The sequence below is a fragment of the Monodelphis domestica genome, chromosome 7 (assembly GCF_027887165.1).
Source record: "Monodelphis domestica isolate mMonDom1 chromosome 7, mMonDom1.pri, whole genome shotgun sequence".
Lineage (NCBI taxonomy): Eukaryota > Metazoa > Chordata > Mammalia > Didelphimorphia > Didelphidae > Monodelphis > Monodelphis domestica.
Window position 1 is genome coordinate 124,252,760 of NC_077233.1, and position 15,038 is coordinate 124,267,797.

A 15,038-nucleotide genomic window follows, 5' to 3' on the forward strand; every position below is an offset into this window, starting at 1 on the left:
TTCCCATCTCTATGCTTGGCTTTCTATCCACTTAGCCACCCAGCTGCCCCTCTCTTCTGTGTTTCCAATTGATGCATTGCCGTGACAGTCAGCTTTTCTTTATTCTGTTGGTTGGCCATTACAGTGCTCATTGGCACATTTCTCAAAGACCAGTAGAACAGGATATGCAATGGATATCTGCCAGGTGCTATTACTTATCATCAGCTCTCTGAAAGAATAATGAATAGGATTTGAAGGATAAATGGTTGATGGCATTCATAAGGCTTCTTGCTTTATCTCATTGCTATAGATAGTGGAGATTTGACCACATGTGTTAAAGTCTGTTGTCATTTCATTTTTAAAAGTTTTTTAAATTATCATTATTATTTTTTGCATGCTCAGAGTGTTTATATTTCTTTCCTAAACTCCTGAGCTTACTTACTGCTTTCCTGATTCTAACAACTTACAAGAGCAGCACTGATTCGGCCCAAAAGACAGATCCAGATGGATGAGTGCTGCATTACCTAAAGACAATTCAACATTTAATCAATGTTTGTTTTTTCTGTGTGCAACGGGTACAAATGTAGGCTGAATCCCATCTGTTTCATCATGTATGTGGAGCCATCCTCATTTTTAACAGGATATCTCAAAGGATTTTCTTCAGTATGACACAAGGTGATAGGGTAGAAGGAGATATAACTTAGTTTGAGGAGATAAAAGATAGCCATTTTCTGGTATGTTTCACTGGGATGACTTGTGCCTATTAGCTTGACTCTACCCAGCTGGCTGGTTGAATAACTTTTCCTCCCTTGATCCATCTTTCCCAGGGGATCACACTCTAGAAAGTTTTCTGTGATACACTGAACAAATAACAATTTTTTGTGGCATAACTACAATTCCATTCTTCTTTTCTTCATTTTTCTCTGTAGATAGTGAATCTCATAAAAAGAGAGAAGAGCAGGTAAAATGAAAAGAGAGGAAGAAACAAGTTGACAGAAATCCTTGAATTCCTGAATGCAATTTAATTACTCTCATTTAATATAGGCAGTTTTGCACATCTGTAGGTGAGCTGTTATACAGATGAAAGAAAAGTTCATCAAAGAGAATAATGTCTTCCAACAAAGACAGCCAACATCTGTAAGATATTCTTAGGATATTTTAGAGAGGGAAACAAGAAGGAAAGAGCTCATATAACCAGAACTGTTTGTTAGTTGAGTCTAAGGTTAGTGAGAGGTATAATTTCAGGATCATAGTACTTAATGACTAAGCCCCAAGCTAATGAGTATTGATTATTAAAGGCTAATACACTCGTGACTGTTAACAATGCAGTTTCTCGAGCTTAAGCCTCACCTTTTCTGTTAAAATTTGTGTGCTATCTAAAGTATCATATTAGATTTCCAACCATGAGCTTCCCAAGAAACCAGAAATGACCTTAATTATGTTATTCAGTAGATTTCTGGTAAAGTACAATACTCTGTAAAGTCAACTGGGACTCAACAATTTAGACAGACATATAGGCAAAGAAACCAAATTTTTTTTTTACTAAAGATATTGGTGAATTGGAGAATATTGATAATTGTATCATGTTCAGAAGCTATTTGAAGCAGTTAATAGATCTAATGACATAAAGCACTAGCACAATGCCTTACACATAGTAGGCACTTCATATATACTCATTCATTTCTTTTTCCTTTCCCTTTTCCCCTTGCTACGAAAAAGAAATCAGTCTTCTCAGGAGGACATATACGCATGTATATATGTATATATTGCATATATTAAATATTAGGTAATTAACTAGGTATTTAATGTTTAGGTATTTAACTCTGAACTTTTGACTTTCGTATACATGTCTTTTAAGTTCATGCAAACTATAGACAGATTTTTTTAATTTTTAAAAGTTTTAACTCTACAATGCCAAAACTTTGCCTTAAGACATATTATACAAATATCTTGTTATTGTCCCCTGTAAGAAGAAGCTTTATTAAACTTTGTTTCTCCCCAATGCCTAGCACACAGTCAGTACTTAAATGTTTGAATGAAGGAATATTAGAAAAAATCATATCATTTTAAAATGCTAATAAAGTTATTAATCATATCTTTAATCTCCACTGTTACAAAGTTCTTGATAATAATAACTTTAATCCCTACTGCGATTATAATAGCTCCTTGATTAACCTCTTTAACTCAAGGCTTGCTCCTTTCTACTCCATTCCCAAGATAGTTCCCAAAGTTATTTTCCTGTAATACAAGGTCCAATACATATCTCCACTGATGAGTAATCTCTGGCTCCCTATTGCCATTAGGATTAAATGCAATTTTTTTGTTTGCATTTTAAAGCACTTTACAAAAGCTCGAAACTGTATTTACTCTAGGATCAAATAAAGATTACTTTGTTCGCACTTCTAAGTCTTTCACAACCTGATTTTGACCTACATTTATAGCCATTTTACTTTTTTATTCCTCTTCACATACTCTATAATTCAAGGAAATAGGTCTTCTTGCTGTTCTTCTTGAAGGCTACTCTATAGCCATTACTTTCTTCAAGCTTTACATCTCTGAAAATCTCCAATTTTCCTTCAAGGCTCAGATTAAACTTCTCTTCTTACATGAGGCAGTGCCTTAGTCTCCTCCAAATTATCTCACATTTATATCCAATATATTTTATATAGCAGCAAGGTGGCTCAATGATTAGAATGCCAGATTTGGAGTCAGAAATATATATGTCTTTCTGAGTTGAAATCTGACCTTAGACACTTACTAGTTGAACCATTGACCCTATCAGCTCAGTTTCTTCTTCTATAAAATGAGCTGGAAAAGGAAATGGCAAACTATTCCTATATCTTTGCTAAAAAAACCCCAATTGGAATCATAAACAGAAGTCAACAACAACAACCACCACCAAACATTTTATGTAAATTTATATGTATTCATACTGTCTCCTTTAATAGAAGGTAATATTCTAGAGAGAAAAAAACATTTCTTTTTTCTCTTTGAAATTCCAGCACTGAACACAGTGCCTAGAATATAGCAATAAGATGCTTATTGATTAATATATTTTCATTTTGTAATCTTTATAATTCCATACCTAAATGGCTATCCTAGAAATTCAGAACATCTTAATTTCCATATTTGACTATAACAAAAAGTACACATTTTAAAATCTGTTATAAAATTAAGTAAGGATTTTTATTAAAAAAACAGAAACAATCCCCCCCCCCCAAATGGCCAGGATTAAATATAAACAGAGAGTTTATTCATTCTTTTAAGTAAAATAAACAGTAGTCACAGGAATGTAAAATATATAGAAAGAAGAAATGATAAGAAAAGGTAAAATGAAACAAAGACCATCAACAGTTACTTTGATATTAGGATTTCAGGGTAATCATTCTGGATAATTCTTATGGGTAACTTTTCTGGTAAAATCTCCATGGAGGATCCACTAGACACATTTTTTACTGAAAAGCAATCTACTGAAAAACACAATTACTCTTCAATGATATTGGACTTCACAGATGAACTTTTTGACTGAAGTTAAGCCTGGTCTGGCTTTTTTACTGATGTCATCATTTGACTTAACTGAACATGTTACTTATTCTAGTAATTCATATACAAGTGTGCCTGTGATCTTATCAATATGGAAATTTCCTTCAATTATATAGCTGAATATATCCAATATTTACTATGTGCTGGGCAGCGTGGGTTACCAAAAAAAAGTTGAAAACAGACCCTACTCTCAAGGAGTTCACAATTTAATGGAGGACAACAACATGGAAATTATGCCAATAAGTTGTGACCTCAAATGGTGGTTGTGTTACACTACAGTATTACACTTAATCTTTTCCGTATGGATCATCTTGATGTAATTTGGCTTCAGCATAAAAAAATGTGGTTATGTTTGCTTCTTTTGATAAATATTTCTAATACATTTTTATACAGATATTGAGTCTTATTTTGTTACCTGTTTTTCTTTTCAAGTCAATTGACCCTGGTCAGCAGTTCACATGGGAGAATTCAAATCTGGAAGTAAACAAACCAAAGAATAGATATGCAAATGTAATTGCATATGACCATTCTCGGGTTCTCTTATCAGCAATTGAAGGTAAGGAAATTCATGGAGTATATACATATATATATATATATATATATATATATATATATATATATATATCCCTTACATTGATTGAAAAGTTTGTATGCCTACCTAATAGCCAGTCCTGAAAAGTGCAATAATTGCTTCAAGTCAAAAACTAAATGCCCAACTGTTACAGCTATCTAAAAATGGGTTGGATTTGCCTTATTGGAGTTCTCCCTAAATTGGCAATCAATTGTCAGTTATAGAGAGAACTCTTTCCCCCCATAAGAGTTAGAATAAATGGCTTATGAGATTTCAGCTCATAGATTCTATGATATAATTTTTGATTGAAGAAGACGTTGTATTCCAGGTATTCTCCAACTCTGTTTGAATCTTGCTATTATTGAATACTAGAGCTTGGAAAGATTTTGAGAAATCATTAGGTTCAACTCTGTTTTTTTATTTTTTAATTTTTTTTCTAGATTAGATGTCAATACCATTTTTAATAATCATTTTGCGACATTTTATAATCTATGTTCTCATCCTTTCCTCTCACCCTCCCCCTTTCCCAGGACAGCAGGGCAATATGACATGTGTTATATAAAACATATTTCCATGTTCATCATGTTATAAAATGTAAGGGTTAATTAGGAGTTTTGACAAAATGAGAGAGGAGCTTTTAATAACTTAAGTTTTAATTAGAATATAGTAGTTACAAATTGATAGTATCCTTTTAAGCCAGAGAAAAGAAAACTTCTAGCAGCTTTTAATAATTAACAATTTTGTTTTATTAAAATAGAGATAGTAAAAGAATATAGTAAAATGAATATAGTAAAGGAGAGAAATATAGAAAAAAGTAGAGAAAGAAATTGCCTAATACCTAATTAGCTATCCTATATAACTCCCTATATCTGCCTATAACTGCATTAGAGAAAGTCCAGCTGATCACCCTTCTGCTCAACTCACCAGGCAGATTATATTTTATATATATCCCCCAACCAAAAACCAACAACCAACCACCAACTAATCACCAACCCATACCACCAGCAACCAACCCCCAATGACCAATCACCTCCCAACCCAAAAAAGGTCCAAAAAGTCCAAAAGCCCCTCTCAGTCCTTGCGCTGGCCTTTTATAGCCCCTTCTTACCTCATTTTCTGTCCCTCTGGTTTCTACTTCCTTTCACTATGGGCTGGTATATCTTTACACATCTCTATGTTCAAAGGATCTCCAGGTAACCAGTTAAATTAGAAGAAAGGGATTAAGAATTCCCTTTTACAGAAAGAAGGCACATATCACTTACATTAGGGAAAGGTCTAACTCCAGTGTTATTGATTAAAGAAGTGAGTTTCTAGAAAAGGGAAAAATGACTTACACAAAGTTCTCTAGTTAGTATATGGCAGAGTTAGAATTTGAATCTAGACCTTTCATCTTCTAGTCCAATTCTCTTCTTCTGTACAATTCTGTCTTTTTTTATGGTATAAGATAACTTCTAATTTTCTATGTGTAGGTTCAGCATAGTTATATGAAGGGCAGGATAATATTCCTTTATTCCCTCATTGAAACATATCTACCATTTTTCTTCTAACTCATACCGTCTTCTGTGATTTTCTTCAAATTTATTCCTGATAACTCTCATAAGAATGTGCTTCTCATAAATTAGAAGTTTCACTGTACCCTTTATTTCCTGTACATTTTGCTAAAAAATTAAGTAAAACAAGTCCTAATAATAATCATAGGTTAGAAGCTTACAGTAGGAATGGAATTTAGAAATTCTGTGATCAAACTTAACATCCATACAGTAATCTTTCCGAGAACTCTCCACCTCATAAGGCAGACCTCTCCCTCTTGTCTAGCTTTCTTTGTCAGAATGTCATTCCTTATATTTAGATGAATTCTAGTTCCTTGTAACTTCCACCTTGGTACTAGTTCCATCTTTTTTGAAGTATTTTCATTAAATCCAATCTATATAAATTACAAGGGTTCTCCAACATGGCCTTGGCTTGATAAGACAAAGCCAAGGTTAACTCAGAAAGATTATATCATCACAGACTTGGCTATTACCATAAAATGGATGTCCTGGCATTATGGGTTGCACCACATGTTGCTGTGGGATTCTTGACCACCTGGAAATAAAAATATGCATATATTTCCCCAGCTATTTTTCTACCAAGGCAACATATGTAAGAAGAGACATGGTGGACATGAGGAGGTTTCTTCTCAGAGTTTCAGACTGTAAACTGATAGACTTCTTTAGCCCCAGAGTCAGTCTGTCAGTCAGTCAGTCAACAAACATTTATTAAAGTGTTTTCTATGTAACAGACACTGTTCTAAGCACTGGGAATGTAAGAAAGGCAAAAGTCAATTCTTGCCCTCAAGAAGTTTGGGGAGTACAGCACGCAAAGGGAATCTGAAAAGCAGATGAGGAAAAAAAATACAGAATACAAAAAAACAGAAGTGTCTGGTAAGGAGGCATGATGGAGAAATTGAGAGGACTGCAGCTGGTTGCAAAGTGAAGAGATAGCTGGCCTGAGCACCTACCTTAAATGAAGGTCCTGGGAAAGCTCTCCATTTTCCAGTAAGAAGTAGAGAGGGGCCCCTGGGCAAAGGGTACTGAGAAGTGTGAGATCCAGTGCTGAGGTGATCTTTTTATTGTCATGCAAAACACACTTCCATATTAGTCATTGTTGTAAGAGCAAAGTCATACCTAACCAAAACCCCAAAACTCCAACAGTTTTTTTCTCTGGAGGTGAATAGCATTCCCTCCCTCTCATGTCTTTCAGCATTGTCCCAGATCATTGTATTGCTGAAAGTAGTAAAGTTTTCACAGAGAAGTATCTTCCAATATTGTTGGCATTCTGTACAATGTCCTCCCTCTGCATCAGATCTTCCCATCTTTTTCTGAAATTATCTTGCTTATCATTTCTTATAGAAAAGTAGTATTCCATTATAAACATGTAACACAATTTGTTCAGCCATTTCCCAATTGATGGACAATCCCTCCATTAGTGATGACATGATTTTACAGGATAAAGAGGTTCCTAGAGAACAATGGAGAGGTCCAAAAGGGTGTAGACACCAGGGTCTTACTCTTTCCTCAAAGCCAGTCCAAGGCACCTAAAGCCAACAAAAAGAATGAGTTGGATTAATTCACTGGCAATTGGTAACAACCCTCCCTCAACTTAGTTGGGGCTGGCTTTGCTGCTTTTCTTAGCCTTGTTGTTCAGTAGTCACATCCAACATGGGGTTTTCTTGGCAAAGGTATTAAAGTGGTTTGCCATTTCCTCCTCCAGCTTATTTTACAGATAAACAAATTGAGGCAGAGTTAAATGACTTTGCCCAGGACCACACAGCTAGTAAATGTTTAAGGCCATATTTGAACTTAAGTCTTCTTGACTCCAGGCCCTCTTATCTACTTTTACCACTTAGCTGCCTTTTCCTAGCCCTAGTGATAACCAATCAAACCACTATCTCTTCCATGGTGCTAACTGCTTCTTCATTGACAGTGCTAGTAAATAGCCTTCAGGTATTTAAAGATACTCCTTCATGTCTCCAGTTGCCTTTTCTTCACCCAGCCTAATATTGCAAATTCTTTCTTTGTCCTCCTGGAAAGTGGTTTCTGGTTGCCATCATCTAGCTATGCTGTATTTTCAAAGGCTTTCTTACCACAAAGTGTCAGTAAGTAAACACAGTATTCCACAGAGGTTCAAATCTGTACAGATTCATGGCACTTTTGTTGTAAGACCTTTCTTATTCTTCAGTATTTCAATCAATCTTTGATCTCCTTAGTGGGGATTTTACTTCCTTCCACCACCAGTAAATCACAAGCCATCCAGACCATCTCATCCTATGTGATTCTTGATCATTTTGTTCTCTCCATCCTCTAGAGAACAGTTAAAAGTGCTAGAGACCTTCATCTTATTCTCCAGCTTTCCTTTAATGAAACTGAAGGTTGGACTAGTTTATTTGTTTGCTTTGTTTTGTTTGGCAGCTGTGTTGTTCTGTTGACTCATGTTAAGCTTGCAGGCAACTAAAACCCTGAGTTCTTTTTCACTTGAGCAGCTGTTAAGCTGAGACCCTCCCATCTAATCCATGAGGACTTTGCTGTTTAAACTTTTCAATCTAGAGAAGTGTTTATTTATCCTTGTTTGTTTGCTTGTTTTCCTTTCTAAATCTACAATGTTTACCAGTACAATAACTCTACACTATCTTCTCCAAAAGACAATTTTGAGATTGAGAAACTCCCCAAAAGAATACTCAGTAAAGAATTCTTATTGTCATAGTCTTTTGAAATTACAACCTTCTTTCTTTATCATAGTATTCCCCTACTCAAAAAACTTCAGTAGCTTTCCATTGCTACAGGGCATTTTTATTTGCCCAATTTTTCTGTAGCATCAAATAGAAAGTTCTTACCCTGACAATTGAATTGGGAATTGGGAATACTCTGACATTCCACTGTCTGGCTCCAACCTACCTTTCATTTTTGCGTCCCAGCACTCAGCGTAATACTACATATTGTAGGTCCTTTAAAAATGTTTGTTAAATTGAAATAAATAATTGCCCAAATCTCCCTTCTTTATCAAAGTACTATGTGACATTAGTCTAACCAGTTATTCCCTTAACCTTGAGAGGAATCAGAGATTTCAGCTCTATTTTTCATACCTTTTTTCTTCCTTAATGAAATATAACTTAGTCTTTGCCCCATAGTAGTCAGTGTGGGAAAAGCTGAAACTAAGATTGATAAGAAAAATTTCCTTAAGCCATCTTCCATTTTCAGCAGGAGAGGCCCTGACAGATTACTAAGTGTTTTAGCCCCATTCCCTATAGTTCCAGAAATCCATGATGTTTAGGAGTGGATACTATATCTTCTCTATAGTTTAAAACAAGGGAACAAGATATAGATCCAGGTAGGGTAAGGTCATGGAAAGCTAGTGTCTTTTTTTTTATCACTAAACCATTCCTAATAAACCTTGGGGAGAAAATACATATGTGTGTGTATGTATGTGATATGGATTTTGATTTTTAGTTAAAAGGAAACACAATTGAGTTATAAAGGGAAGCAGGATCTTTTTTTTTTTTTTACAGTATTATGACTTCCTCTAGATAACTGAATTGGTGCTCATTTTCCATTTGGCAAAATAAAAAACTTGGCCATAGCCTCATTAAAAAATTAGATGGCCAAGGCTAGTAATGTGTGGGAAAGTGACAACAAGGCAGCTGTCCTTTTGGGACAAATAGTTCATGAATCATACTGTATTTATTCATTGTTTACATTTATGTGCAGACTGAACAGAGGTCCTGGATGAGTACTGCTTACATTTGGCCTCTTTCTTTCCACTCTTTAGATATGTTAAGCAAATCAATGGTGATCCATTGGTCTCTCAGATAATTCCAACAATAAGCAATAACTTAGTCTCAAATATCATAAAGCCAAGTCTCTACTCCATTGTGGAAAGCAAGAATATGAATTGGGAGACTATAAATTTGGACTGGATGCCAGGAACAGATTTGTAATGTTCTTAGAGGCTAAGAGACTGTCAGGCTGCTTTTGTGGTAGGACTCCTCTCTCACTGCTAAAGTAGGTCATTCGGTATTATCTGTTCCCTCCACTTGGCCTTCTTTGTCATTATTAGTCTTTACAAGCTACTTTCCTACCATCTTCACGCTAAATGATACTGGGAGAAAAATGTTTCCATGTCCTTTCACAAAAGACATTGATAAACTAGAGTTTGTGCCTCTAACTTTGTTACTGTATAAAAGCCAAAAATATTGATTCAAATGAAAAAAATATGCTTTTTGTTTACTTTACATATAATTTCCCCAAAGTGAGCCCCAAATTGAAAGCTGAGCTAGAAACTTGAAGCCTCTTCAGATTTAGATATTCTACATCTACAATTCAGTTCAATCTAACTACTATTTATTCTATTCCATACTATCTGTAATCTACCCACAAGTAGGTATTTAATTTCCCAGAGATAAAAGATGGTAGCAAGTTGTAATCTCTCCCAAATTATAACAAAATTGGAACCAAATGTTGAAAGTATGCTTCTCACAAACCTATGGCTTTTGTCATGATGTATCATCATCATCATCATCATCATCATCATTTTTAATATTACTACTATATTAAGCTGTGTTTAACTGGTGATTTAACTCCCTTAATTTTCCCCCATTTTCAATTTATTACATTCATCAGCAATAAAATACTTAAATGTTACTTCATACTTATATCATTATGTCTTATAATTTACAAAAGCTTAATTTATTTTCCCTCCTACAGAAAAGGATTTCTCTAGTAAAGAACCCTGTTTCTTTTGGACAGATCTATATGTTCTTTGTAAATATTGTCCAGCTTGCTTCTCATTTCTGAAGCTACTTAATCTTTTGTTTCTATAATGACCATACATGCAATGAGCTAGGAAATCTTGTATGGAAGCTAAAGAAGACTTTTTGCATAGAAACCCCAGTGGTCATGTCTTCACACCCTGACCTTTTCTCCAGTTATAAATTATCATCGGCTTTATCCATAAAGACTGCTTAAAACTGTTATTTGTTTGGGTTTGAATTCATGTTTTTCAATGGTGTTATTAGAATCCTCTTTCTTTTCCCTGAAAATTGAGGTTTCTTGGTAGCATTTTTAGTAGCTTAATGAATATTGTTTTTTTCCAAGGAATAAATAACATAGGGTACTATAACATTTGTGTGGTACACTGTCATTTTTTCAGGTATTCTTTTGATTGCTTTGGAAATGCTTTAAAATACAGAGCAAGAAAAAATTAGTACAAGCTTGGCAGTAAGAAAACTGGGCTCTCATCTCTGTTTTACTATTAACTGACTGTGTGACCTTGGGAAGTCAATTTCACCACTCTTAGTTTCAGTCTCCTAATAAGAGAATTGGAATAGATGAATTCTAAAGGACCATGTATCTCCAAAATTTTATGGTCCAATAATCCTAAATTATGTTAAAGATACATACATCCATAGAGTGGATTTTCTTAATTTTGAAGGTAAATATTTCCAGAATTTGAACTTTAATATACTAAAGTGGGAAGGACTTGGCTATGTTATAAAAAGCCTTTAGTTAAAATCCTGCCTCATGACTTATTGCTTGTGTGACCCTCAGCAGATCACTTAACTTTCTTGGTTGTCCCGTTTCCTTATATATCTAAAGAGAAGGGTTGGATTACATGGCCTCTGAGGAGCCATTCGACCTCAGAATCTATGATCCTACCTTCCCTAGTCGATATATATAAAGAATGGCCTCTCTCCACGATCCTACTTCCTTTCTTAGAAACTTCAGTTTAAAACAAACAAAATAATTCTAGATTTCTTCTTATACCTTTGAACCCAGCCACCTAGGCAGAGGAAAATTCTTTCAGACTTATTTAGAGCTCCTTGAGTAAAAGAGCTGTGGGTGAAGGTAGGAATGAAATGAGTTAGGATCCTAATATAGTGTGATCTCATCCTCTTAAAATACAAGTGAAAAAGCTGCATATATTTGAAATTATATGTGAAGCAAAAGAAAGTATTGATGTTTGATAAATGGAGACTAGCCAAATAATAGTGCTACAAATTGCAAAAGGGGGGAAATGTGTCCTTTTAAATGAAAATCTAAAATGTATCATCTGCTGTTTGATTTGCATAATAGAAGCAATTCAGGAAAATCCAAGTGTAAATAATATAGATCATATTACAACAGCTTGATTATTTGTGTGATGGGCAATTTAGCACCTTTAAAATGGGAAAGTGTTTCCCAGGGGAATCATCCTCTGTAAGATAAATCTAATAAAAGAAAGGCAAGAAGCTGCTCCTATTACTCTGCAATATTGATTCCCCAGTTGCATGCCACCACACGGGTTTTTTATATTTTAAGTTAAGATGAGGAGGTTCTCCTCAGTCAGTTTCTGTAGTTGCTTGCTGGTTAGGAACAGCTGTCAGCACAGGTTGACATACTAGCATGTTGCCCATCCCAAACATTTTATAATGCCTTCTTTTGAGAGTCCTTTTTTACAAACCACAGTGTCTACAAAGCTGTTATAAATTTACTAGGTGGAAAAATACATGAAAACAACTGTTCAAGCAAAATGAAACATTTTGGAAAATTGTTTATGCTGCCTGGTGCAATATTTTATTTAATTGTGGCAAAGAAAAGCATTCTGTAGGAAGTTCTGTCACTTAGGAATTTAAGTTATTATCTGTCTCTTGAAAGAATCCCTTTGATAGCTGCCATCTGACACTTTCCATGTCGCTTTGTTAAAGATGATCTCTTTTGTGGTATTCCCTTTAGTTTTTTGGTTTTGAGCTTGACTCTGTCAATATTGTTATCCACTCATTTTCTTTTCTGGATTCCACAGAAATTATTGGATCTGCATTTTAAGAACACCTCCAGTGCAGATGCTTTCTTACCAAAATGCATGTCATAGCAAGGGAACTATTTTTAGACACTTTTTAAAAATTATTTTTGTCTTATAACAGCTTTAGTTCATTTGGCTCACAAGTCCTTCATCACATCAGCCATTGATTTAAGTTGATAGTACAACTTCATAAGCATTTCCAACTTTTAAGTGCATTTTCTCAATTTAATTGTAAGCACAGTGAGATTTAATCCTGTTACTTTGGGGTTTGTTTGTTTTATATATACTAGCACTTCCCTTTTGGAATGATACCCAGATGAATGTTTATGATTTCATTTGTCTGAGCTAGATAGAGTAGTCTCCTTAGCCCTTGGTAGACTAGAAGTCATTTCACAGGGTACCTAAAATGAATGTAGGTAAAATGTAAATCCAATTACCACCCTTTAAGATGGCAACTTTCTATTTTAGACCAGCAAATAGTGCTGACATCTACATTCCCCAGCACTTGCCCTATTATTTTTGGAGTGCTGATGACTTACCTATGAACATAGCGTTTTAACTGCTGCTGTTCCAGTTACTGCCATTTCATTATAGCTTGTGGCAGTAAAACATAAACTACTGAGAAGAAATTTCTTTTTAATCTCTATTCTCTTTCAGTTTGTCTGAGTGAGCTTACTTCCTGGGCTCTTATTTGACCACTTTTTTAAAGATGATGAAACTGAGGTCTGGAGATAGAGTGATTTTGCTGTTCCTATATAGTGGATGCAGTGACAGATCTAGGAAAGGATGCTTTCTGAAGAAAAAATGTCCTTTGAGGCTCTGTTTTGTAGCTGTGTCTCCTGTGAGTTGTGTGTAATGTGTTGGCTGTTAGAGAAGTCAGATAATACTAGTGTTGTCTCCTAGGGGATGCTTGTTTATTCGGGGTAGCACCTGGAAATGAGCATTCAAATTCAAGGATAATGTTTTGGTTAAGGAACCAAGTGGGAAATGTTTCATTTTGAATAAAGTAGTTTGTATTCCTTAAGTTAGAAGGTCTTGAAAACTTCCTTGAAATGATGCATACTGAAGCTTGAAGGATAACATGTAGGCATTTAAAAAATGCCCTTTTATATAATTTAGATAAAAGGGCTCTGAACATGACACATAAATTTGTTACAGTGGGAGCCCCAGAACACTGTGTCTGTGGACAAATCGCTTCCAAATTCTGCAATCAGAAGCAAGCACAGGTGTGGGTAATCCCCTGAATATTTATAGTAAGCTTTGGAATGTAGGCAGAGGCACACACTCAGACCAGCTGTTGCTCAGATGCTCATACCCACACCCTCTGCACCAGCCTCAGGCTCTTCTCAACTCAGGTCACTTGTTGGTAGTCTGCAACTTCAGCCATTTATCAAAGAGGAAAAGATTGTAGATAATTGAGATTTGTCACAATGGATGCTCGCGAATTGACTGGAATCCAAAGCCTTAAAGGTGTTCATCTTGCCACCCTTACCTGTCTTTATGGATTTAGTTATATAGAGCAAGTTCTTGTTGAGGTTCAGATGTTTCCATCTCGTCCAGCTCTTTGCAACCCGGTTTGGGATTTTTGTGGCCAGAATACTGGAGTAGTTAGACATTTCCTTCTCCAGTTCACTTTATAGATCAGGAAACTGAGGCACACAGGCTTAAGTGAATACACAGATGTTAAGTGTAGGAAGCCACCTTTGAACTAAGGAAGGGGAGTTTTTCTGACGCCAAGCCTGCTCCAGCTAACTGCCCTCTGTAGTTTTAGTTATACAGAATGTGTTTTCCACTTTAATCTGTTATTGTAGCTAAGTTAGTTGGGATCTTTGAAAAAGCTAGAGGACATAATCTTTTCTAAAGGAAAAGAACCCAAACCAGGTGAATAAGCATGCATGTGTTTACTATGTGCCAGCATTGTGCTATATGGGGGCGGGGGGGAATAAAAACCAGGACAAAAGTAATCTTTGTCCTCATAAAGCTTACAGTCTGATAAGATAGATAGCCAAACACATTTGCACAGCCAAAATATATAGAGGATAAATTGCACATAGTCTCAAATGGAAATCACTAAGATTAATGGCTGGGAAAGGCTTCTTCCAAAATACAGAACTTCAAGAAAGCCAGAGATGTGGAAATTACAAGGGAGAAAATTCCAGACATAGAAATGCACAGAGTTGGAAGATGGAGGGTCTTGTTCAAGTAACAGCAAGAAGGCCAGTGTCATTGCATCACACAGTACCTGAAAGAGCGTTAGGTGTAAGAAGACTAGAAAGGAAGAAAGGGACCAGGGGAAGGACTTTAAAAAGATGGAGGACTTTGTATTTGATCCTAGACATAAGGGATCTATTGACCAAACTCCAAGACTGGAGAGTGAGAGGCAATTAAATAGGTTCTGCCTTTGTGGAAAACAGTGTTTTCTCTGGATGAATTGGAAATAGACTATTGCTTCACTCTATCAGAGTAACTAAGATATAAATGAAAGAATGCTACATTTTCGTCCTCATCAGCAATCTACTTTCTCTGTATAGCAGTTAGCCCTGAATTTTATTAATTTCTAAATTTCAAGTTTCACATGAGGTGGAAAAATGAAGACAATGTTCTTTCTGAATCATTAGCAGCCAGAACAAGC

General features: G+C 35.4%; 1 protein-coding gene across 11 annotated transcripts in view; it reads left to right on the forward strand.

The window, feature by feature from the left end:
- The window catches only part of PTPRD (protein tyrosine phosphatase receptor type D), a 590,847-nt gene that overhangs the window by 489,079 nt on the left and 86,730 nt on the right, over positions 1-15,038 (forward strand). For all 11 annotated transcript variants that reach the window (XM_056803979.1, XM_056803969.1, XM_056803973.1 and 8 more), the window contains one exon: positions 3,955-4,078. In XM_056803979.1, the coding sequence (XP_056659957.1) occupies positions 3,955-4,078 (124 nt within the window). The remainder of the gene's footprint in view (positions 1-3,954; positions 4,079-15,038) is intronic.